Source organism: Strongylocentrotus purpuratus, unplaced genomic scaffold (assembly GCF_000002235.5).
Source record: "Strongylocentrotus purpuratus isolate Spur 01 unplaced genomic scaffold, Spur_5.0 spur5_scaffold_13, whole genome shotgun sequence".
In the NCBI taxonomy this organism is placed as follows: domain Eukaryota; kingdom Metazoa; phylum Echinodermata; class Echinoidea; order Camarodonta; family Strongylocentrotidae; genus Strongylocentrotus; species Strongylocentrotus purpuratus.
In genome coordinates this window covers 14822652-14849057 of record NW_022145598.1, presented here as the reverse complement: position 1 = coordinate 14849057, position 26406 = coordinate 14822652, and the positions used below count along the sequence as shown (strand labels likewise).

The following is a 26406-nucleotide window of genomic DNA, read 5'->3' as shown; positions in this document are numbered from 1 at the left end:
AAAGTATGTTTTAATTTTGAAAAGAGTTAACTACCTTCGGGCTAATATGTTTTAGATTGTACGAACTTTTAAATTCTAAAAACATGAAAAATAAACTATGAATCAATAAGCATTCAATAAATGTACGTCTGTCAACACGATCATTTATTATTTCATGGTAATATAAAGTTCCAACATAATCAAATTGTATATATACAGACGCTTTGCGAAATTCTCATTTGACTTATTTAGTGCCACTTGTAAATGTAACTTTTGTACTTCATACATTACTAGGATAAAATAATGGAATTCAGAAATAGTAGTAAGTTATTTGTACCGATGAGTGTAACATATCGCAAATGAAATCAGTAAATATTTGAATAACACTTGTATAATAAAACAAGATATGTAAAAAAGCTTCCAAGTGTTAGATGATATTTGATACCATTCAATTTCTTCTTCTGTTGCTCTTATACAAAATGTCTTCTTCTTCTTCTTCTTCTTTTTCTTCTCCTTCTCCTCCTCCTCTTCCTCTTGTTCTTCTTGTTCTTGTTCTTGTTCTTCTTGTTCTTCTTCCTCTTCTTCTTCTTTTCTTCTTTGTCTCTTCTTCTTCTTCTTCTTCTTCTTCTTATCCTTCCTCCTCCTCCTTCTTCTCCTTCTTCTCCTTCTTCTTCTTTTTCTTCATCATCGTCTTCTCCCCCTCCTCTTCTTCTACCCCACTTCTTTTTCTTCTTCGTCGTCTTCGTTTAAGTTATTTCAATAGTGTAATATAGAGCTGTGCAGTATAAAGTAAACACCATCATTTCCATCATCTTTAATTGTGATAAGGCTTGTACAAGTGTTTACAGATCCCAAACCCTAATACATATAATGATAAAAACAAGGCATCATCGGTAATAATATTCTATTGTCATGCACGAGATATCCTGACTTAGTAATTCATTTTTCAGCATTGGGAACTAAAACTATAAAAAAACAATAATTAGAGAAATATACCGATATCATATTTAAAGGGCTAACTATCTATGCTTTTTCAGAAACGATTATATGGAAGTATCATTATACATGTGTATATAATGTAGTTTTGATATCATAGACCTTCCTCTAATTTTCAAGATTAGTAGCTTTTGAAATGAGGGTAATTGTAAATTGAGGTGGGTGATATTGTGATTTAAACAAAAAGAAACAAAAGACAATATTAACTTTTAACTATTAACAAAGTAGAAAGAAAACAAAAATCGTATTATTTTACCGTACAGCATTTTACGAGTGAAGGGCGGGAAGTCCGATAGCAAACTCCAAACTGTTGATTTATTTTTGGGGAATAGAAGGTCCTTCATCATATTTAGAGCCTCACAGATGTTAGGTTGCGCTCACAGATTAATATGATACTCTGATAGTATGAAACAAGGGGAAACCTCAATGTTTTTCCTTCTTGAAAATCGTGCTACACGCCATTTTCTTTGTATTCCTCTAGGATGTTTGTAAAGCAGCGGTAGGCTGCTACCGAAATTCAGTTAGTGGAATTTGATACCTTTTGGTACATTCATTAGTGATCAACCGGCCCTCAGACCTAAAGCAAAATAAGGAGCGTCCCTTGAGGAAAAAACCTTAAACTCTCCCCAAGTGCATCGCCCCTTTTATATCTTGTAGCAAAAATTTCATCAAAATATTGTGGCGCTATTTAATAAGAAGCATCCGTATCAAGTGTCATCGCTTATAAGCAGAACAAAACTGACTAGAAACTACTCAGTGCCTTCAAAGACGATATCTCTATTATTACTCATCAGATCTGATGGTGCGAGATCACTCCGCTTTGATGGATCAAAAGAGAGCAATCTCTTCTCGACAAGTTTGTCATCAAACATGGACGGGAACCTGACGACACTCGACTGGCGGTCTTTGTAAACCTGTGCGTAGATCGGTTCAGATCCGGCAGCGCCCTCGGCGTTGGTCAGATGATAACCCCAACCGTTTGGGCTGTGGCTACTACCGGTTATGGACGATATTCTGGGCATCGAGGGGTTGTAGTTTAGGATGTTCTTGCGGTAATCCTCGTTGGCATAGACGCTGTTGACCATGGCTTCATATGATGTGATGGAGTCATTGGAAGATGAGGCGTCTGCAGTTGCCGGACCAAAGTCAGTCATCAACAGAGTATGGGAAGTGGCTCTGTTTGAACAAATTAGATTCGACGAATGGTCGTTTAGAAAATGACAAAATGCATGTATCTATAAAAGCTTTCAAACTTACCACGTCAACAAAAATATTTATGGAAAATTTGAGTTGTTGCATTGATCATTCTAGGTCTAGTAAAATGTCACCATGAGTTTTATAGTATAGAGAGCAGTGAGAATTGAGTGCCTTGAGCATTTTACGTAATGGCTATGATTGTTTAGAAATACCGTTATAATTGTTATAGTTATCCTCCTCCTTCTTCTCTTTTTCCTCCTCGTCTTCCTTTTCTTCTTGTTCTTCCTCTTGTTCTTCTTCTTCTTATAGTTGTTCTTTTACTTTAAAATTCTTCTTCTTCTTCTCTTATAATTAATATCACTAGTAGACGTAGTTGCAACATAAGCAGCAGTATTCGTAGGAGTAGAAGTAATACTGTCATTATCATCATCATCATCATCATCATTATCATCATCATTATTATCATCATCATCATCATTATCATCATCATCATCATCATCATCATCATTATCATCATCATCATCATTATCATCATCATCATCATCATCATTATCATCATCATCATCATCATCATCGTTATCATATAGTGTTATAATAACATATCATCAATTATTGTTTTCTTACTTCTTTTTCTTAGACGATGACATCAACACTATAATACAGATGAGTACCATGACGATGAGAAGCAGTCCAAATATGGCTGATATTGAAGCTGAAAAGAAAGTATGATTAGAATCAGCTATTAGTCCAATGGTATCATTTTGGTGCAATTCAATGAATTTCAGTATCTTTATCAACAAATTAATGCATGGAAGAGATGTGGACGGAGAAACATAAAGAGATACATGTACAAACTAATTTGCAAGCTTTCTCGATCTGGATTGTGTCACTCTGGAAGAATACCAAGGTATAGATTCTCAGAAAAATTACAAAATAGAGGAAGAGTTAAAGAAAAGAAGTTGCTCTTCTAATGCCCTCATATTCGAAATATGACGAGAACTGGTTGAAAAGTTTGAAGAAAAAAAAAAACTTTTCATGTGTGTAGTCCAACTAGAGATATGCGGTATCCCTGGTCAAGCATACTGATTTCTGCCACGTCTGTGTGCAATGCATGATGTTTTAATCATAATCGGGTCCTTTTAGTCTGTCCATTCCCAGTCTCACAGTATACAACAATTCATATTTGTGACGTTATCAACCTTTCTGTTTGCTTCTAGAAAGAGTCACACTGTAATGTCACGTCTAATATTCAACCTCTTTAAACAACTCTTAACATTAGCTGGCTCTTTGAACTAACTATGTGAAAAGTATTTTTAAGTTTTTATTTAAATTTACACTTACCGATGAGAGCGACAGGTAGAGTATTTTCTGCCTCAGACTCCTCTGTGGTACTCAGTGGTTTGATCCGGGTAGGCTCTGCAGGAGGAATCGTACTGCTACTTGGTGAGCTGGTCTTGGCAGCGAAAGTTGTACTGCTGGTTGAAGAAATCCCCTCTGTCATAGGACTTAATGTCGTAGGATTTGTTGTTGTAGGACTCGATGTTGTACGACTGGATATTGAAGGATTGGATGTGATAGGACCGAATGTTGAAGGGCCGGGTGTTGTAGGTCTGGATGTTGATGGACTTGTGGTTTTAGGATTTGTTGTTGTAGGATTCAATGTTGTAGGATGTGTTGATGTAGGACTTAATGTTGTAGGGTTTGTTGATGTAGGATTTGATGTTGTAGGATTGAATGTTGTAGGCCCGGATGTTGTAGGACTGAATGTTGAAGACCCGGTTGTTGTAAGACGTGATGTTGTAGGACCAGATGTCGTTAAAGGTTCCATTGTAGCTGTGGTCATTTGAGTTGTGGGAAGCGAAGTCGAAATATCAGGTAAACTGGTTATCATGTCAGTCAGGCCATTCTGGTCTGTCGATGGAACATTACCATCAGTTGAAACACTCGGGATTGTGGTACCAACGACCGTTGACGAACCTCCAGTAGACACATCAAGTAAAGTCGTTTCCAAGGCAGTGGTTTGTAGAAGCGTCGTACTGTCCCCTTCAGATGTTGAATCGGCGTATGTTGTAGTCATTTCAGTGGAAGACACTCCAGTCATTGTAGTTAATATTTGTGTTGTTGATATGGTAGTGGTTGCAAGTGTAGTTCCGGCATCTTGTGGTTCGGTCGTCCTGTCTGCTTCCAAGGTTGTCATCTCTGAGGAGGTTTCATCGAATGCTGTAGTATATCCCAGTGTCGACACTTCCAATGTTGTCGTCTTTGCATTCGTGGTCAAATCCATCAGCGTCGTGGGGTCGATTATGGTAGTTACTTGTTCAATTTCAGTCGTAGGGACATGTGTCGTTTCCGTTCCAGTGGTCGTGATCTCTAGCTCTATCTCTGAGGAAAAAAAAAGACATTGTAAAAACCAAAACACGCCTTTATGTCATTTAGTGTTACTGAGTTAGGTTTCATTGAGTATTCGAATTATTCTTGGGGATGGCCAACTACTTTTTGAGACATAATCACTTATGTGATTTACATACAGGCTCCAAAATCAGACTCAGAATTGCTAGTTCTTAACTAAATGATTAGGTTGGCTATTCTGAAGTTGGTAACTTAGCCACGTAGTTGGGCCAAGTTTTTATAAATATTGGCAAAGGACTCTTAGTTCTTTAATCATGGAAATAGCGGTCAACGGATCACATACGGGCCGCCACAAACATTGTGGTACTAAAAAGACAACAATTTCCCACATAGTTTATGCTTGGTTCCCTTTTATCATCTCTTGCCTAAAGTATTGGTATAGCCTACTTTGAAAATATCTCACTGCCCTGTTACAATATGTGATCCATGGACCGCTATCCAATTTTTGAAAATAGTATTTTTGGCCCGCATGAAAAATTAATATCCGAGAACACCTCTCCTAGACCTAAACAAAAAAAAAGAAGACAGCTAGACAAACCTGAGCAGTTAAATTGAGCAGTACTCCAGACTCCGGTGGCCTGGCAGTATATTGCTGGGGTACCGACTAACTCATAACCACCGTTGCAGCCATACACCGCTGTACCACGATACGAGGTTGAGGTAGAGAATAGAAGGGTGGCGTTGTCGAAGAGTGGACAAGAACCACATTTAACGGCTACAGGGTACAATGCGAGAAGGAGGAAGGTAAGGAGGGAAAGAAGGAGACAAGTAGGGGGGGGGGGGGGGGGGGGGGGGGATGGGTAGAAGGAGGGGAGGGAGGAGAAAGATGATGAAAAGATGAAGAAAGAGGAGGAGAGCAGTTGAGAGAGAGAGAGAGAGAGAGAGAGAGAGAGAGAGGGGAAAGAAAGGAGAGGGATATGTATTATAGAGAGAGAGAGAGAGAGAGAATGAAAAATGTAATAATCTTGAAACATTATCAGTCGTTTTGAGGATTATGCTCGAATTCGAGACGCATATCGGTTCGGATTTTAAAACAATACTCTGGATATCTGTACATGTCATTACAAATAGTAAACAGTGATGAAATTCCTACATTGATTAAACAATTAGGAGCTAAGAAGTTACTGTTTAAACTTGACTAACATCTAAATGATTCCCTTATCAATATTTTACAAGTGGCCATATTCTTCACAAATACTTGTTTAATGTGAAATGTCCAGGTATCGTATGCATGTAGACAACAAAATAAGTTTACAATTTTGTTTATAAAATTCAAAGTCTGTAATGATAATAAACATTAAAGGTATAGACCAGTTCTGGTCATGCGATTGCATTGTGAAAGAAACGTTGTGGAATTGATCAGAAAAGGTTGATCATCTAGTATACGTATTGTTGTGTACTGCAATGTTCTGGAATCATCAACATGATAAGAAATTTGGCACAGTCTTGGTAAAGCTACAAGAACTGTACACAGAAAGATGTATATGAGACTACCCTATATTTATCCAGTCCAGATAGATATAATAATGTACCAAATATATCAATTAGTAGGCGGTTTCCCGGCAAAATTTGTATTATCACGTATTAGTCACAACATATTCTCACTCCCTCCTCACCTTCGAAATGAGAACTCCTACTCACAGTTCGAGTGTCTGTTAAAAACGTTTCTGTTCTCAACATATTAGTTTGTTTAATTATGTCTTACATTGAACTACCCTTATACAACTTTTATTTCTGTAATATGCTTTGTATCGTATTATTCGTTTATTGCAAATTATGTCCTGAAGTATGTAAAACTTTAACTTATGTGTATTTTACTTTCTTTCTTGAATCACTTGATGGTCGTATGCCCTCAATTATACAATTTTCCACACAACTGCGCCAGAAGTGTCATTTTTGACAGGCATGGCGCATTATAAATGTTCACTTTTATTATTATTATTATTAATAGCTTCCATTTCATTTTTTGAGAGGGGGCATTTCCAAACTGATCTTTACCTTTAATCTTCATTATATTCTTACCATTACAACTTGGTAGTGAAGCGTTCCAGGTCCCGTCCGTCTGGCACACGACTTCCGATACTCCCTCTATTTTATATCCGTCGTTACACGAAAATTCGATGCTCGTACCTGGTAAGAAAGGAGCCGAGATGTCGTCATCTCGATTGCCGTGGTAAGGGTCGCCTGGATCCCCACACACAGTAGTTGAATTGGTAGCACCTACAGGGGGAAGACAAATCAGATAGAGGCTGGTCATTATATGATTCTAAAAGATGATGCGAAATTTCCGGTCCCGCTGTAATTGCTTCCGGCTTTATTTCATATATGATAATAATAATAACAATAAAAATGATAATAATAACAACAATAACAACAAAAATGTATTTATAATAATAATAATGACAATGAAAATAATAAATACGGTCATCATCATAATAATAATAATACTACTAAGAATAACAATGATAAAAATAACAATGATGATAATATAATGATGATCTTTTAGCATATAACTTTTTCATATCAATTCTATGAACGACCTTGGCTAGCAATATATAATATAACACAGAAAATTTTGAGTAAATATTAATATTGATATTGGGACGCTATAGGAACAATGATGTGTCTTGTCAAAGAAGTAAAGCAATAGCGTAATTCCCTCTGGTTTTATTATTTGTCTACCATGCTTAGGAATATGAAAGTTACAGGAAGTTTATAAAGGATTAAAAGAGAGTGATATATACATTGTATCTTACTAAATTGACAGACGAAGCGAGTTGATTTCGTGCACGCCTCGTCATTCATCAAGTAGTCATCATTGTACTTGTAAAGGTCGATGCAGTTTTCAGAGTCTTTATTGGGCTCATCTGGACCCCACCAACTTGTCGTTACGGTAGAGCCTTTGAGATCAAGTATTAGACAAGATTACGGGAAATTAAAACAATCATTTAGTAGATGACATTGGTTACAATCTTAGAGTTCAGGTCATACCATTACTTTGTGACAGTAGAAAGCAATTGCAATTGGAAAAGGTTTATTATGGCATAAGAATACAAGAACGGGCTACTATGAGGACAGGTTTTGGATTCCTCAAAATTAAAAGACACTGACGAAGTCATGCTAAACAGAACACAGAAATGTGTATATAGGACTATAATCACAACTCACATCTGGCAAGAAAGTATGCAACAAACAATATTGAGCTATTTCTTGTCAGACTTCGCAAATGAGTGCTCTTGAAGAGCAAGCCTTTTTCAGGGGACATAAAATTCCACAAAAAGTGAAAACAAAAAGAAAATTCCCACCAAATTATTTTCCCATCTTCACCAGAACTAAACCCCATCTCTAACTCTCATCACATGAACCTACTGAATCCTGCAAATGGTATACTACATTATGTATTATGGTAGGCTACATGCTGTATGATACTGATGGTGTCTAGATGATGATAATGATGGAGAAGAAGAAGTAGACGAAGAACAAGAGGAGGAAGAAGAAGAAGAAGAAGAAGAAGAAGAAGAAGAAGAAGAAGAAGAAGGAGGAGGAGAAAATCGAATCTGACCAATAGGAGGGATGACTTTGGACAGCCGGGAGAGTACCTACCGTCCACCCAGAGCCAAGTTCTGTCAGCACTCGATTCATAGCGGACCGCTCCTATCCAGTAACTTCTTGATGTTCCAAATTCTGCTAGTTCATCCTGTGTCTCCTGATCTCGTATCTCGGCTAGGAAACCTTGTTCGTTTCCTATTCTGAGACATCCGGAAAAACCTCCATTACCATCATTACTATTGGCCTCATCCCATTTAAAGGTGCCATCGTTCCGAAAGTAGTAGCATGCTCCGTTGTAATCGTGCGCATATCCATCACCATCCAAACCTGCTGTCGTACAGTCTGAATCTGTGTGGACACCAAACGTGAACTCATCCCGTTAGATAACTCTTAAGAGAAAATCTTGAGTTGTTCAGATTATGATTAACTGGATAACAGCTACCAGTCAGAATGATCAGCAAACATGGTAGAAATATAATAAAATAGACGATGATAAAGTAGACGATGATGATGGTTCCTAAAAAGCAACTTAAACGCGCCCCTTTATATATCCTATCATCCTATGCACAAAAAAGGAGGGGTGCGACGTTTCTGAAAACGATAATAGTATGTCTACAACATATTTCCCTGCAGACATGAGAGCCGATAAGAGCATAGTGATCGCAATGACGAGAAATAAAGAGCTTTTAGCCGAGCTCACCAGCCATTTTCTTTAAACAGAATTGTATGGTGTAACTCTGAAATCTTTACCTATACAATTCAGTTTCTCCACCATGAAAATTATCGCGGACTCATACTTTACTCTTTAAGAAGAAGATATCTAGGCTCTAACAATTTTGATATTACAAAATACATGTAAATATAACGACCTAGCGCGAGCACAATCTCTGTCCGTATAATTTAAGATTTCGGTCTAAGGTACCGTAAGTGTCAAACTTACTAAACTGACACACATAGCCAAGTGCTTGGTTGTCTTTATCTTGATTGGTGTCATACTGATGCGCCGCCCATTTCCTGTTCGATTTCTGACTTAGAATGATACGAGTATCCTTGTCTCCATTGGTTGGCTCCGTGTCAGCCCAGAAGAAGTTAGTTATGTTGTCTCCACCTAAAATCAGTCCATATGATTATGATGATATCATATTCAGTGAATACAGTATGAAAAACACGCATACGTCATTTTTAGAGTGTGTGCCGTTGATATTTGGCCTACAAAATAAAGTGAGCGATGTTCATGAAAATATTAAACTGACGAATAGAGACCACGAAATCTCAATGTCATTCTTTCTAGAAGATCACTTAAAATATTGCAAAGACATTCGAATAATAAACAAAAGAGCAATTTCATATACCCTATTGTATGTAAACCATACGTCTGTGTACGATTTCCCTTTTAGGTTGGATATTTTTAAAGATTTTGCCATCGAGTAGATTTGAATTGAAAGGAAACCTAATTTCCAAGAAGAAAGTACTGAAATAGGCAATATAGGCTTCAGATGTTGTTTGGTTTCTTTTCTTTTTAATTTTTTTTTGTTTGTTGTTGTTGCTATTTTGGCTAATCCAATGTTTTAATCCTGCAAGATATCACCTACTTGTAAGCCATTTCCACGAGCTATTCTTTGGTGCCTCGTACCCTCCTATCCAGTAGCTCGTATAACTATCGCTCACATTACTGAGAATGGCTTGAATGAACTCCATGGTTTCATTGGTCGTGATGATGGCCAGACTTCCATTTTGGCTGACACACATCTCACTAGCTTCGCTCCACGTCTTTGTGGCAGAGTTAACATCGACGCAATACCCGTCGCTGAGGTAGTCATTTGCTAAAGAGTCCGATGACGTTGGACAACTTACTTTTGAAAAGAAAATATAACGAAATCAAATAAAGAACTAGTATAAAACACAACACAAACAGAGACTTAAATACGACGAAGATTTTATTCTCAGGACCTTAGAATAGAAAAGTTATTCATGAAGGTTGTTTGAAAGCAATTCCAATTATTTATAATTCGGAAAGAAATTTTACTTCAATTAAGTCGTTTAACCAAATAAATTATAATTCTTCTTCTTCTTAGTATTATCCATAGACAGAAATAGAATGGTTCTGTTCTGGCCACGCCCCTACTAAAACCCTGATACATCACCTTATGTACCAAAATCAAAATCAAAATACATATTACACCCCTAAAGTACTTGAAAAATCTGGCTTGTCACGTATATATTTTGAATAGTAAATCTATAGTGTAGACCTCAAAATGTGATATCTGCCCCTCTACTCCCCATTTAAAGGAGACGTCCACCCTGGGTTGAAATGGATTTGAACAGAAGTAGGAAAAATAGAATATGAATATGAATATGCTGAAAGCCGGTTTGAACATTTTCAGTAAGTCAACAACTCCAAAATGTGATAACCAGCCCTTGCTTACAGAATATTTTTCGGAATCGTCACCCCCCCCCCCCCCATTAAAGAACCCTGGATCCGCCCCTGAATCCACTTACTTTTACAACGAGGTGGTTCCGAGCTCCACGATCCATCGGCGAGGCAGGTCACCATACCTTCGCCGTCGATGACGTACTCCTGGTCGCAAGTGTAGTTGCCTGTCTCTCCGAATCCCGGGTCATCCGTATTGAAGTCCCCATGGGCTGGCAATGCAGGAGACTGGCAAGATATCACTTGTTAAAGATAAAGAAATAAATGCTTTAATTTTGGGTTGATATTATTATGTTAAAAGTATTAAAAAATGATCGGCAGGTACTCGAATGTTCGTTTCATGTCTTTGTATTGACACGTTAAACATATTCACCCACATTATGATCACTTATCAATACATGTAGAAATTTTACAAATGTTGTTTCTTTATTAAATATAATGTGCATTTCACCCAATATTCGACCAAATATCAATTTTTTTCCAACAAATTCGAATATTCGATTTTTTTAAACACCAAAGTACAACGAATTTCACCTAACTTTTCTTCACTGAAAAAAAGGCTAAAATACTTACTTTGGCAGTTCGGGCTTTGATCAATAAATTCCCAATTCCCCGATGTTTCGTTGCAAACTGCTAGTACGGCATCCCCATGGTCAGATACGTTCATTTCAAAACCGAGGTCGCATGTGAAGACAGCGTAGCCTTCGATCACCGTTTCGTTGACGATGGTATTAGGGTGAGCGGTAGTCGTCTCGTTGCATGCGCTGATGGTAGATACTTGACTCCATCCTACAACTGATTATTATGATCATTATTATAATAATTGTTTTCACTATTATATTTATCATTGTTATTATTATCATTATTATCATTATCATTATTATTATCATTTTCATTATTATTATTATCATTATCATCATTATTATTATTATCATTTTTATCATTGTAATTGTTATCATCATAATTATTATCATCATCATTATCATTGTTATTATTAACATTATTATTTTCATTACTAATATCATTTTCATTATCGTTAATGTTATTATAATCAATATTCTTATTTAATTTGATACCGTTATGATTACAATACTACTCCTACCAATTATAACAATGGTTATCATTATCAGTATTACTATTGTTATTCACATTGGCATTAATATTATTATATCATTTTTCTAAAATTTTATTGCTATAACATAATTATTGATATTATTATCATTATAATTAATATTCTTATTTCATTGTTATGTTAGCCGCCTACTATACATAAATATGGTATACGTACCTCCTTCATGTGTTCCAGATATATCCGAGGGGAAGGCACAAATGAGTAAAATCAGGATAATCCATGACAGTGAATTCATCGCTTTAGTCAAAACAAATTCAACCGAATTCGAGAATACTTTCCTCATCTTATGAAATCCCACGGTTTCTTCTTTGCAAAATCTTGAAAAATAACCCAATTTTTTAAGGCCAAGTTTAGGCTATTTAAGAGCATGCAGCAGTTGTATAATGGCCATACCCGTCAATATGCCTTAAACGAAATTAGAAGGAGCAGCTAATGTAATAACCCATGATGTTGAACGGTATACGACTTTAGGTCAATAGTGTCCTATCAATAAGATCAATTTAAAGTACGGACAGGGCCCCACTCACACCGATGACACCGACCCCAGACCGACGACAGAGTGAACAAGATAATACCATTACGTTGAATGACCAAGGATTGATCGGTATGAGTTCGTATTGAGTTGGTTGGCTGGTGTGACTGAAGTATCAGTAATACGACCATTAGTCTATCAATGACACAATCGAGGCAGTACACGCCTTTAATTTGTTGACATGGGGCTGTTGAATTAATCAGAGGTCATTACCTTCTGGACTTTGATTTTTTTTCTTCATTTCTTATTTGGGTCAAAGAGGTGATGTGCAATAACACCATGGAGTTGATGTAATGTTCACTCCAACTACGCGTAAAACGAAAAAAAAATAGATGCAGAACAAAATGGTAACATATAACTCTGGATTCTCTGGAATAAGGATACTGGAGACAACGATGAGTTGGAAAGAAAGAAATACATATCAGGAGAGAACGGATATTAGGGTGCAGTACGAGAGAAACATTCTGCAGGGTATGATTTTGAATATGTTGCTTCTTAATACCCCTGAAAATGAAAAGTGACACATTTATTGGCGAGTGTCCTATTGGCTAGAAAGCTGCCACGTGACACTCAACATTTTGTTTTATAAGACGGGTTCTAGAATCTAAGCTATCCAATCAAATTAATCAATCAATCAATGAATCTTGCAATAAAAACAATATATGAATTAACCACAACTGTACAATTCAGAAGCAAATTTGTACCAACTGTCAACACAAGGTCTATTAAACAGTTCGATTTCGTCGGGCACCTAAAGAGGGAAGTTTACTGCAGGCACCTATATCAGGGCTAAGTTTCATGGAGCTTGTTATCATTAACAACATACGCGAATCGTTATAAGCTACTAAAATCCTTGCATTTGATTTGCTTTAAGCGCATTTGTCATAGATAAAATCATATGTGACACTTGTTTTGATAACATGTTTTATGATACAGGGACAAGGGGGGCGTTTCACAAAACTTGTCATCAGTGACAAATGACAGTTTTTGTTACAAGCTACTGAAATCCTTGCTTCTGATTGGTTATCAGCAGATTTTTGTCTCTGATTTTTGTCATTTGGCATTGAAAAAAGGCTTTGTGAAACGGGCCCCAGGTCTGTCTCCCTTTTAGGGACAGTTCATGGAGCTAACTTACTATTACATTTCTACGGAATGGTAAGATATACTACCTATCAGTTTACACATCACAAATATATGCATGTGTAATCGCTACGGGGGATTAAGATTAAAGGGAACAAGATAACAAGGTGTTCGACCTTGTGTATGGGTATGTTTCGATGTAGATTTGATAACAATATCTAGGCAAGTATGCTACTTGTGTACGTTTTTCTGTATTGCTATCGAATTTAGTTACAATATTCTTGTATTTTATTCTAGAAGCTATAATACAAGCTTTGGTTCTTAATAGGTCCACATATTTCTCATTATTATTTCTCATGTCTCTCTCTCTCTCCCTAAGTGCCATGTCGTTTAACTTTGGTGATCATGCTGTTCCACAACCCTCGGCTCCTAGCCTTCTGTATAAGTACCACTTCCAGTTCTTTCACTCCTCTCTCTTCCAACAATTTCTGCAGACTGTCCATCCAAAGTATCCTCCTTCTTCCCCTACTCCTTCTTCCCACAATTTTCCCTGTCAAAGCAAGATTCTATAGCCTTCTTTACGTGTACTGTGACCCTTGAACTTCAACTGCCTAATCAACATTTCAAGTATTATTTTCCTTTGCACTCCAGCTCGTGTAAGAACTTTCTCATTTATACTAAATTTGTCTATCATTGTTTTATTATGCATTCTCCTGTTAATCTTATGTATGAGACAATCTTGTTATGTTGAAATTGAACAAAAACAAACAAACAAACAAACAAACTGAACAAAAGAAAGAAAGATAGAATTTGCTCTACCCAAACAAATGTTACATCAAGATATGTTACTCTGGTAAATTATACAATGATCAACATGTATCCACACCACATAATGTGCATTTTTAATTAAAGGTATAGACCAGTTCTATTCATGCGATTGCATTGTGAAAGAAACGTTGTGGAATCGATCAGAAAGATTGTTCATCTAGCAATATAAGTATTGGTGTGTACTGCAAGATTCTGGAATCATCCAAATTATTGAAAATTTGGCCCAGTCTTGGTAAAGTTACAAGCACTCTACACAGAAAGGTGTATATGGGACTACGCGATATCTATCCAGTCCGGAAAGATATAATAATTTACCAAATATATCAATTAGTAGGCGGTTTATTCAAAACATATTCTTTCACATGATTGGTAAGAAGAGCTTCCATTTCATTTTTTGAGAGGGGGTGATTCCAAAACTGGTTTATCCATTCAAGTCTTTCATGCTGCAAACGATCTATCTCCCTGCACACGACTGTGTGAAAAATACATTAATTCGAGTTAACAGCATAGTTTTATCCCTAAAATCGTGGAACGACAAAGGTATAGTTACAGTATTTCATCCTCTTGATACAAATATTTGATACTGGGAACAAAAACAAGTTTGATTTCAATTTGGTAGAATTTTGTCCTTCTTTCTATTCCCTAAAACTGGGAACCCTCCTTAAAAGTTGTTGTTGGCGTAACATTGCGGGTATCATATACAGCAGTAAATTGAACATCTCTTGACCGACCGGGTTGGTTTTAATTATTTATTGTTAATGATCTAAATATTCATGCTATATCCACTTCTAATGTTAGGAATTCATTTCTTCTGTTATAAAGATTCGGTTTACAGAACTTGGATTACTTTTTAATATAGTGGAACAGTTTGCCATAAAACATGTACAGTGTGTTTCTTGAAAAAAAAACACAACCTAACTCTCTCCTCCAACATCTCCGCAAATAAACAAAAGTATATTTATTGTAATAAATGATTAACACATGTAGTCTTATCCTCATTCATATGATGCCTTATTTGTGATAACAGAGCCTGGGGTCCTCGAACAAGAATAATTTAAACCAACAATGTAAACAACGATTTGAGCACAATGAGGGGGCATTCTTTGATCCATGTACGCAAATAACATAACATAATTGGTATTACGTGAAAGAGGATGAATTGAACGTTGACATGAATGACCAGACTTGATCAAGATTACAAAAAAAAAAAAAAAAATGGAAAAAAATTGGGGTTACCCTTTAAAGAAAGAAAGAAAACGATAAATTTTTGTCTCAAACGAGAGGTCTTGCATGTGTTTGGTCTTCGTTAGATGGTTACTTCCTCAGACAAAGTTTGGTAAATACATTTGACACATTTGGCAAAGGGATATGCCATGGGAACAAGCCATGCGGTGGTTGTAACACTAGAAGGCGCTTTCTAAAGACTATAATCAAAGCCATCTATACACAGCGTTTGGCCAACTTGGTTTCACTGGGTCGCAACATGGCTTATATTCTTTCGTTTTGTGCTTGCTCAACAAAGCAGTAGTCGCCATATTGTGTCCATCTCGAACCGGGTTGGCCAAACTCTGTGTATAGATGACTCTGACTTTAATATATCTTCATTTCTCCTTATCATTATCATTTTGCTTATCACACCTTTCTATTTCTCTATCCCCTCCTACTCTGGTAATACAACGTAGTCATATTCATCATCGTTATGGGATGCCGTTGCCATTCGGACAGATTGGTCCACTACCCTTTGATTTGTATAGGCAACCGCAGAGGGCGCCGTATTGGCAGAATTTGCGAACGAATGGCTTCCTGCATTGGGTAATGTGTGCGAATGTAGCTGCTTTGGTGGACTTGGTGGGAACGTCTGAAGGTTTCCAGCTTGTAGCTCTAGGTAGGCATGATTCACCTGTTCTGGTGCTGTCCTGGTCTCGGGTCCCGGGTGAAGGTTCCCTTCCGGCAGTTTATTCGGTTGTTCAGTGGGTTTCCTTCTGTTATGTTAGCAACAAAAAAAAAGAAAAGATTTCGATAATTACAATTTCAGTCCAACTTTGCAGATTCTTGCAAAGTCCCTCCCATCCCAATAAATACTGCATATGAATAGATTTTGACGACCATCTAGGGCCTATAATTTGAGTTTATGTTCTTGACAATAAAATATATGAAATAAATGAAACAAATAAATAACTTCTGATAAAGCTAATAAATTGAGATATAATTGGTCAAGGATTTCATTACCTGATATTAACAACTGTCATTGCAATGGAGTATATCAACAATAGTACCGTTAAAATACCTGTCGCTATTATCCAACCTACAAAGAAAACAATGAAAGAAAAATGAAATATGAGACATCTATGGATCTAACACAAATATGGCAGCATCAGTTTGTAGAGCATTACAAAATGATACAGCGACGAGTTTTCCAGCGCCGGCGATCTCCATTGCTTACAGAGGTCTTCTGAATATGATAGATATTGTATGAATCAATGCAAAGAAGAACAAAGGGAATGCAAAGAATGTCGTTGTGTTCATTCGAAACAGTACAAGTATTTTTCTCAGAGGTTCTCGGGCAAACAGACAATTTTTTCCATAGGCTTTTTGTATTGATTTTTGTATTGATTCCAAAACATTACATATCAGTCGAAGAAATACAATTAGTTTTTAACTTGGCATAATTCAATAAATTTTCAATTCATAGATTGATGCTAAAATAAATGAAATCAGCTAATTGTATTAAATATAAAACAAATATCCCCATTCAACCAATCACAGCTCTTCCACCCTCCCAACAAATTGACACACACGCACTGATAGGCTGCTATACATACATGCACATAATCCACACATTTCTAGAATATGGGCCTCCTACAAATGTGCTTCATATCTAAGCAAAAAATTACAAATTGAAATTACAATCATCCGAAAGAAAATAAAAACAAAAAATAAATCAGATGAACATCTAAAGAAGATAAACACCTTCTCCACCCTTTTCCGACCCCTCCCTCGGTTGACTCACTGCCCTGCACAGCGCATCTTCAAACACACTTTTTAACCTTCCATGTTGGCTTTTCTTTACTTTCCTGTTTTGTCAAAAGCATTTCAAAACCTCTTTCGAACCTATTTCAAACAACTACACTAACTTATTTGCTTGAAAATACCTACCGACTTTGACCTTAGTCACCTTACAGTCGGCATCAGACTCGTGAGCTAGAAGAAAGATTGAGAAATACCATTAGCGGTACATGAATAGATCGTGGCATAAGATCAAAGATCCATAGACCTAGTACAAAAACATTACACAAACAAAAAAACTTAACGAACCCAGAACCTGGATCATGTAATATTTGAATTGATAAAACCTACTTCGTATTAGCACGATTTTACATTTAATCTTGAGTTCTGTTTAGAAATTTGCATAGAATATATATTTGAGTTTTGAGAGAAAAGGGCTTGAAGTAATTCTCAATTGTAAATCATGCTGTTATAAAGCGCAACATGTAACAAAGTGAGGAAAACAACTTGAAAAAGCAGGTACTATAAAGCACAACTCATATGACAGATACAACATGTGCTTATAGTTATACAGATTTAGAAAGAAATTTAAATAGTAATATGACATGTTATTAGGAAAGTATTGCAAACTTGAAGCCCAAGAAGTAGTGAGAGTCGAGATATGATAAGTTTCAGGTATTGAGTATGAGTGCATGAACACATACCTCTGCATTCAAGCTTGGCCTGAGTCCAGTTGCCATTTTCCTGACAATAGATGAATTGTTGGCCGGTGAGATAGTAGTCTTCTATGCACTGGTAGATGATTGTTCCTGTATAGTCCACTGATGTTTGGTAGATTATGAGGGCGTTCGCTACTTCTGGAGGACTGTTACAAGTACTGGCTGAAGAATGGGACGTTTAAATAAGTGTAACAAGTGAAACAAACAAACAAACAAACACAAAATATCATTTATTTATATTTTTTATAATATATGTTTAAATAAATGTAACAAGTGAAACAAACAAACAAACAAACAAAAAATAAAAAACAATGTCATTTATTTATATTTTTATAATATATGTATATATATATATATATATATCAAAATGGATAGTCACATCAATGACCAAATACTTAATATGATCATTTTTGGTATATGCATTAAACGTTGATGTAAACAGACCGACAGACTCCGAGATAGACAGACTAACAGAGTAGCCTAGAGCGACATCTAAAAAATACGAATAACGACGGTCTCGTGCGTCCCTAAAAAGTTATCGGATGGCCCAAGAGACCACCATCCTCCAAGACAGACACATCGGTCTCAAGGGTCTACTGACAACTTTTCTGAGGGTTCATTAGACGGACAGACATTGTCGGTCTCGTTGACCATCAGTCTACTCTTAAAATTTGCATGAGGATGTTGAAGACAAATCTTTTATTTGGATATGATTGAACATAATTCGTAATCATACGCGAAGGTCAGAAGAATGCCTCAAAGATTTCAGGAAAACAAATGCTATTATTAATAAAAATGGGTTTGGTACGTGAATCTTCTTATTTTCGAAAGATTATTTTCCCCCTTTTTTCTTAGAGGGGGGTATTTTAATATAACATATCAAATACATAAGGTGAAAGGAATATGAGGTATCCTTATCGTTGATTTTTATTTTAAAGCGTTTTATGCGCCTCTTTTTTCCAATGGCGCGGTGTGAAGGGACGTACCTTGACACAATGGCAAACTTGAGCTCCACTGACCGTCACTCCCACAAAGTAATGCTGATGACCCGACAATCTCATAGCCAGGATTACAAGAGAACTCCACCTCGTCCCCGGGAATGAAAGCCATCGCGTTGGTAGCTCGCGTGCCATGATATGGTGTACCCGGATCGCCACATTCTATACTGATGTTTATGTTATCTTTAACATAAGAACATAAAAAAAAGACGGAGAAGAAAAAACAAGAAGGATAATAAGGGGAAGAAGAATAAAAAGAAGAAGAAGAAGAAGAAGAAGAAGAAGAAGAAGAAGAAGCAGAAGAAGAAATAGAAGAAATAGAAGCAGACGAAGAAATAGAAGAAGAAGAAGCAGACGAAGAAATAGAAGAAGAAAACAAGATAATGAAAGTGGTTTGAGGTTTTGTGAAATATGCACTTAGTGAAAAATTAAATCAAATCAATTTAAAAGCAAACATGAATTACATTGCAAATGATGCAATTATATGCAATGCGGTGCAATGCAATCAAGTTAAATCAAATCAAAATATGCAATCATAAATCAAACCAAATCAAATGACTGTCTTACTGAATTGGCAAACGAAGCGATGACTCTTGGAGCAGTCATCACCATTCATCAGATAGTTGCCACTGAAGGGGAAGAGGCTGATGCAAGTCGCATTAGATGTTGGTTCACCTGGACCCCACCATGTATCTACTACTTGAGAGCCTAAATCAAATAGTGCGAATCATACTTTCAATTCATAACGATATAGTATAGAAATATTCAGTTTGTTATTAAATGTTTATATGAAAAAAACATTTTGAAGCTTATTTTAAAGTTAAGACTTGCACTGTGACACAAGAAAGCAGTTGCAATTAGAAAAGGTTGATTATGAAGCATACAATGGTTTTGGAAAATTGTAAGAATAACATGAGGTTAAGGATTTATCAAAATGAAATGAAAATGACTAAATCTTCCTGAAAATCATATACACTTTACACAGAAATATGTACATGGAACTAAAAAAAGTATGCAACACACATTTTGGGCTATTTCTTGTTAGACTTCGAAAACGTGTGCATTTAAATAGCAAGCCTTTTCTGGGGACATTGTATTCCACAAACATAACAAAAAAAGGAAAGAAGAAAATGCTCGCCGAATTATTTTGCATCATTACCAGAATTGAACCTCCTCTCTAACTTTCATCACATGAATCTACTGGCAACTGTAATTTGTATACTACATGATGCTGATGGTGTCTAGATGATGATGATGATGAAGAAGAAGAAGAAGAAGAAGAAGAAGAAGAAGAAGAAGAAGAAGAAGAAGAAGAAGAAGAAGAAGAAGAAGAAGAAGAAGAAAAAGAACAAGAACAAGAACAAGAAGAACAAGAAGGTGAAAATTGAATTTAAAGAGTGCGGTAAATTTTCTGACAGCCGGGAGAGTACCTACCGTCCATCCAGAGCCAAGTTCTGTCAGCACTCGATTCCTCGCGGACCGCTCCTATCCAGTAACTTCTTGATGTTCCAAATCCTGCTAGTTCATCCTGTGTCCCCTGATCTCGTATCTCGGCGAGGAAACCTCCCATCCCGAGACATCCGGGTTTACCTGCATCACCATCTTCACTATTGGCGTCATCCCATTTAAAGCTGCCATCGTTCCGAAAGTAGTAGCATGCTCCGTTGTAATCGTGTGCATTGTCATCACCATCCAAACCTGCTGTCACACAGTCTGAATCTGTGTGGAGACCAAACGTGAACTCATCCCGTTAGATAATTCTTAAAGGGAGTGTATCATGGCAAATACTGGTTAACGCCATCTACGTCTTATGTTGGACAACTGCACGTAAACGAATGGACTTGATTAACTTGGCCAGCACGCTAGCGTTCGCGAAACAGACCGAAGTTCTATACTCACGCTTCGGTTTCGCATATGTTGCTTGCGCGTGAATGCTGCGGTCGCGTCGTCCGTAGTCGTATTATACCCGATTGGCCCCGGGTAGGGCCACGGGAAAGACACATAGTCTCGTCATGACATACTCCCTTTCAGAGAAAATCTTGAGTTGTTCAGATTATGATTAACTGAATAACAGCTATAAGTCAGCATGGTCAGCAAACATTGTATTAAACAATATAATAAAAAGACGATGATAAAGAAGACGAGGATGTTGGTTTCTAAAAATTCAAACGGGACCGTATATAATATATGCTCAAGTCACTGGCGAAAGATGAGGGGTGCGTCGTTTCTGAAACCGTAGGTCTGCAGTGTACTAAAAGAAAGACATGATAAACTCTGACAAATTACAAATAATTCAGTTTCTCCACTAAAAAAACGCGGACTTTACTCATTAAAGGAAATGTTACATAGATTTAAGCCCCAAATCTTTGACATTCCACATTAGTAAACTACAAAGCACAAACACAACCTTTATTAGTATAATTTGAAATTTCGGTCTAAGATGCCGTATAAGATAGTATCACAACTTACCAAACTGACACACATAGCCAAGTGGTTGGTTATCTTCATCTTGATTGGTGTCATACTGATGCGCCGCCCATTTCCAGCTCGATCGCTGACTTAGAATTATACGAGTATCCTTTTCTCCATTGGCTGGCTCCGTGTCAGCCCAGAAGAAGTTAGTTATGTTGTCTCCACCTAAAATCATGATAAATAATTATGACAGTGACGTATTCAATCAAAATAGTCTAAAAACATGTGCCGTTTTGTGTGTGCATGTGCAGGTATGTGTATGAGTGAGGGAGACCGTGTGTCTAAAATGTATAGGGCCCTACTGTATATTAGTGAGTGATTTTCATGAAAATATGAAAGGCAGTGTATGCCACGCAAATAGTCTCCCTGTGCCACATTCCATTTTTCGTGTGATAGATATACCTAATGATCTTTTAAAGATTAAGGTTGAGTTCTGGTCATGCGATTGCATTGTAAAAGAAACGGTGTGGAATCGACCAGAAAAGGTTGATCATCTAGCATATAAGACTTTGTGTGTATTGCAAGGTTCTGGAATCATCAAAATGATAAGAAATTTGGCCAAGTCTTGGTAAATTTACAAACACGTACACAGAAAGATGTATATGGGACTACACAAGCACATAGGGTTAAAATCCTATCCGGATTTCTACGATGTTACATGACATATTTAGAAAATGAAGGCATTTGAAGAGCCATGCTTTTCAGGGAATATGTCTTATCTGATGTTCTTCCACACTTGCGTAATAAGAATGATAACGCTCACAAATTATTTTTCACCTCTTCCCAGAACTCAACCTTCTCTTTAACTGTTTCCAATGGCAAACAGAGAGACAAACAAAATAAAAACCACGAAAGTGTCAAAGTCTTGTTTTACTGTAAAAAGTATGAAAATAACGGCAATCGCTTTAAAAAAATTCTTTACTATGTACAATTTAGTACACTTTAATTGCATTGTCTATTTTCACGTAAAATAGACAATGCAATTAAAGTGTGTACCATTAATATTTAGTGTTTTGCTACTTACTTGTATGCCATTTCCACCAGTATTTTTCGGGTTCCAAGCTCCTATAACCCCCTATCCAGTACCCAGCTGTATATGAATCATTCACATTGCTGAGGATGTTTTGAAGGAATTCCAGAGTTATATTGGTATCGATAACGGCTAGACTTCCACCAATACTGAGACATGTACCATTGGCCTCGAGCCATGTCTTGCTCGTCGAACGGACATCGAAACATTTCCCGTTTTCGAAGTACACAGTCGTTGAGAAATTCGACGTGGCGGGACAATATTCTGGAGTAGAAGAAATAAGATGTCCCTAAAATATGTCGACTATGACGGGCGGACCGTGCCATAAATATGACAACTATACAATCATACATCCATCGAATGGATGTAAGGGTTTTAACCAATCACAATGCAGGGAACTATACAGCCATGGCGGCGAGTGGTGTCTGTATAGTTTGATGGCTGTATGGTTTTAACCAATCACAATGCAGGAAACTATATACAGCCATGGCGGCAGAAATGTCTGTATAGTTTTATGGCCGCCATGGCTGTATACTTTCCTGCATAGTGATTTGTTAAAACCTTACATCCTTACATAGCTGAATAATGTATGGTTGTTTTAACAATTATGGCATTTCGGCCTGCACACGTAACAATCTTACATGTGTTCTATAGCTGTATGGTTGCATAGATGTATGGATGTATGACTGTATGGATGTACGGTTTCCTGCCTTCTGATTGGTTAAAACATCCGATGGATGTATGGTTGTACAGTTGTCATGTTTATGGCTCGTTCCGCCCGTCATAGTCGACAACCACTACTACTACTACTGCTACTACTACTACTACTACTACTACTACTACTTCTATTATTACTACTATTACTACTACTACTACTACTACTACTACTACTACTAGTACTACCAGTACTACTGCTACTAATATTATTACTACTACTACTACTACTACTACAAATACTACCACAACTAATTACTACATTTATTATAATCGTAAAACTGTTGTTATTATCGTTATTATTATCATTATTATTATCATTATTATCATTTATATTATTATTATTATTGTCATTTTTATCATTATCATATAACTATTATCATTTCAATTACTAGTACTATTATTATCAATGTCATTATTATTTTGTATTATAATTAATAATATTGTTATTATTATTATTATCAATAATAGTAGAATAACGCTTCATGCGCAATGTGCTTTACATAAACAACAACACAACACCTACCTTGGCAATATGGAGGTGCTGAACTCCAAGATCCATCTATGGCACAGGTGGTGGTGGTGGTGGTAGGACCTCCATCTAACTGGTACCCCTCATTGCATGCGTACACCCCTACTGTTCCCACTGGGTACATCTGGTTACCTGCATCTCCAGCGGTACCAGCAACAGCACCACCACCGGTACCATCAACGCCATCGCCGAATGTCACGTACCCATTAGCTGGGCTCGCAGGAAGGGGACATGATATACCTATAACATAATAATATGACAAACATTTAAAGAGAATGTTAAGATCTGGGAGAGGTGAAAATGTTACTTGGAAGAATATCCTAACGGAAAAATAACCCCTCAGAATGGCTCCTCAAATATCGCAAGATATTGCTGACATGTTTGGACCATACTTTCGTGCTACAAGTTTGCCAGTCCCATATACGTTTCTGTACAGTGCATGTGACTTTCGGCTAAGCTGAGGAGATCTCTCTTATCAAGTTATTTCGTTTTTGGTGCCCAGGCTACATAACTTCATAACTGGCATTCAACATGTTCGGTAACGGCTACCTGTGGGATCTCGCCATTAGACCGACATTGACAAAGTTCATGAGACCGAAAAAAAAAGAATACACTAGCGCATATAGAAAAGTATATATCGGTCTCGTCGGCCGTCGGTCTAGGGCATGCTGGAAAAAAAGAGGCAGATAGCCCGAAAACTGTGTGGAGCCCTCCGTGAATTTCATGTGAACGTGATCTTATTTTGTCCTTTTCTTTAATAGTGACATTGTAATTTACATGGCACTGACCTTGACATTGTGGTGTGGCTGAGAAATTCCACTTCCGGGTTGAAGGGGCAAAGGTTGCAAACACCGTATCGGCTGGCTGTGTCATTTCATATCCCTGCATGCACGTGTAGATGGCATAATCGACGTCACTTCCGTTAGGACGAAGGTACAGTAGAAGGGAGGTGTTGTCGAACATAGGCGGCTGGTCATCAGAGTCTACGTCATTAATGACAATGTGGCCAAAGTTCGGTCGCAAAACCGTAGTGTTTATAATTATAAGGTTTATGTATGCTATAATGTGTGCAGTTTTGATTTAGTTAGAAAACAATTGAATTAAGGATCGTTATGACGGTTTTAATGGTAACCAATCCAATCAATTGGCAACGTAACAACATGACTTGTAACGATAACTTAACAAAACTTATAAAAATCAAATAATTGATAAGTAATAAAGAGATTTCAATTTCCATAAATAGATATTCCCTTGTAGTTGATAATTGCTTCATGGTAATTGTAGAGAGAGAAAACAAAGTTGTTATAGTCCCATGATCGAACATAATTTATAACTGAGAAGAGCGGATTTCTAAGTCAGTGAATGCCATCCGCCAAAATAACTTCATAAAGATCTAACATAGGTACTATAGCAAGCCACGGGACGCAAGAGACCCCACCAAAAAGACAAATGAATGATTTGAATCAACTGCAACATGAAATTAATCACAACTCTAACACAAAAACCAACTCTTTATAATAGAGGGCTGGACCCTGTAATATAGTTTGGTTCTATTTTGTTTCGCTTTCATTAAATTTGTAGCAGAACACAAGATCACTTGTTTGGAACAATATAAGAATTATCATTTTGTGGACACCCCTGTACATGCATGACCAAATATATATATACAGTATGCTATCTTCCTGTATATCACTAGAAATTGCTGTAAGTCAATTCATAATAAGTTTCTACCTAAACTCAATGAACCGATGTTCCTGGCAAATTTGGGAGAAAAATACGGGATAAGAAAGAAAGAAGAGGAGGGGGTAGAGGAAGAGAAGGAAAAAAGAAGGAACAAATACAAAAAAAAAAAGGAAAAGGCCTGTTAAATTTTCTAATTCCTTTCCATTCTCTCTCTATCTTTCACTATTTCTTTCTCTTTCTCTTTATTCTTCCTTTTTCTATCATTATTATGGTGATCATAGGAAAATATTATCAACCTTGTATAACTAGCTGATATATGATAACTAGATTAAAGAAAGTTGCCCGCAAGAAATGAATATTCCATGGACTAGAGTTTCTTACCTGTAATTTGGTTTCCCATTGTGTGGTGAACATACAACATGCTCAGGAGAACAGATATCCATTTCAGAGAGTCTAACATTTTGGCAAAAATGCTTGTTTCGTGTGATTTCGCAAACTGAAACAAAAAAATCCGAACCCCTATGATCAGCAATGGAAATGATATATTTTATAGAGGGTTCCTTGTGTAGACGGATTTTGCCATCGCTTATCTAATCAGATTGCCTTCAATTAACTTAATCATGTTGGTAGAAGGGGTGCTGACAAGTTCCGTATTTGATAACCCAGTTATATACCTAATAAGAGACCCATTGTGACACCACACCGACTACAGATGAAGTAAACAGTTAAACCTCAGTCACACCGTCAAACCGACTTCAGGAAGAACCATTGCTGGCCATTTGGTGCAATGTAATCGACTGATGTCCGTCTGCTGTCGGTCTCGTTGGTGGGACTGAGGTATTACCTCCAATGGTCGAGATGTGGTTGGATTGGAATCGGTTTGGTGGTGTGAATGAGATAAAAGAAGGCTCTTATAATTATTGGGCGCGCGTGTGTGCTTTTGTGTGTGTTGTGTGGTGGTGTGTGTATGTGTGTGCGTATATCTTATACACATCAAATAATAAATCGTGTGTGGGTGGACGTCAATACCCCAGTCATACCACTGGCCTAACCACCAACCGATTGGTAATCCATAAACGTGGTAATGTATTGTTTTGTGTCATATTACCAACAAATGTA

At 36.9% G+C, this 26406-nt stretch overlaps 3 protein-coding genes across 3 annotated transcripts; all 3 read right to left on the bottom strand.

Annotated features, from left to right (window-relative positions):
* Positions 1-680: 680 nt before the first annotated feature.
* On the bottom strand, positions 681-20569 carry LOC100891847 (CUB and sushi domain-containing protein 3). Its single transcript, XM_030983554.1, has 18 exons — positions 20291-20569; positions 19424-19564; positions 18845-19039; positions 17844-18020; positions 17268-17334; positions 16421-16438; positions 15979-16115; positions 11135-11356; positions 10630-10773; positions 9723-9983; positions 9071-9238; positions 8185-8478; positions 7338-7481; positions 6604-6801; positions 5120-5296; positions 3514-4554; positions 2797-2884; positions 681-2151 (listed from the first exon to the last, which is right to left on the bottom strand). The coding sequence occupies exons 1-18, from the start codon at positions 20424-20426 to the stop codon at positions 1725-1727; spliced, it is 4035 nt and encodes a 1344-aa protein (XP_030839414.1). The 5' UTR covers positions 20427-20569; the 3' UTR covers positions 681-1724.
* Positions 15762-16461, bottom strand: LOC115923010. Its single transcript, XM_030982979.1, has 2 exons — positions 16363-16461; positions 15762-16115 (listed from the first exon to the last, which is right to left on the bottom strand). Exons 1-2 carry the CDS (start codon positions 16380-16382, stop codon positions 15794-15796), a joined length of 342 nt encoding a protein of 113 aa, XP_030838839.1. The 5' UTR covers positions 16383-16461; the 3' UTR covers positions 15762-15793.
* Positions 20570-22995: 2426 nt separating the features above from the next.
* Positions 22996-25911, bottom strand: LOC100891707 (locomotion-related protein Hikaru genki). Its single transcript, XM_030983553.1, has 4 exons — positions 25669-25911; positions 24393-24587; positions 23599-23844; positions 22996-23012 (listed from the first exon to the last, which is right to left on the bottom strand). Exons 1-4 carry the CDS (start codon positions 25745-25747, stop codon positions 22996-22998), a joined length of 537 nt encoding a protein of 178 aa, XP_030839413.1. The 5' UTR covers positions 25748-25911.
* Between the last annotated feature and the right edge of the window lie 495 nt (positions 25912-26406).

Excerpts from the sequence above, each read along its gene's own strand:
- LOC100891707 (XM_030983553.1), bottom strand. The coding sequence starts at position 25,747 with ATGTTAGACTCTCTGAAATGGATATCTGTTCTCCTGAGCATGTTGTAT. Across the intron at positions 24,588-25,668 it reads AATGGGAAACCAAATTACAG|ACTCTGATGACCAGCCGCCT; the intron begins GTAAGAAACTCT and ends TTAATGACGTAG. Across the intron at positions 23,845-24,392 it reads AGCCACACCACAATGTCAAG|GTATATCATGTCCCCTTCCT; the intron begins GTCAGTGCCATG and ends ATTATGTTATAG.
- LOC100891847 (XM_030983554.1), bottom strand. The coding sequence starts at position 20,426 with ATGGGAGGTTTCCTCGCCGAGATACGAGATCAGGGGACACAGGATGAA. Across the intron at positions 10,774-11,134 it reads TCAAAGCCCGAACTGCCAAA|CCCATGGGGACTTCAATACG; the intron begins GTAAGTATTTTA and ends CTGCATTGCCAG. Across the intron at positions 2,152-2,796 it reads TCATCGTCTAAGAAAAAGAA|AGCCACTTCCCATACTCTGT; the intron begins GTAAGAAAACAA and ends TTGTTCAAACAG.
- LOC115923010 (XM_030982979.1), bottom strand. The coding sequence starts at position 16,382 with ATGACAGTTGTTAATATCAG. Across the intron at positions 16,116-16,362 it reads ATGACAGTTGTTAATATCAG|AAGGAAACCCACTGAACAAC; the intron begins GTAATGAAATCC and ends CTAACATAACAG.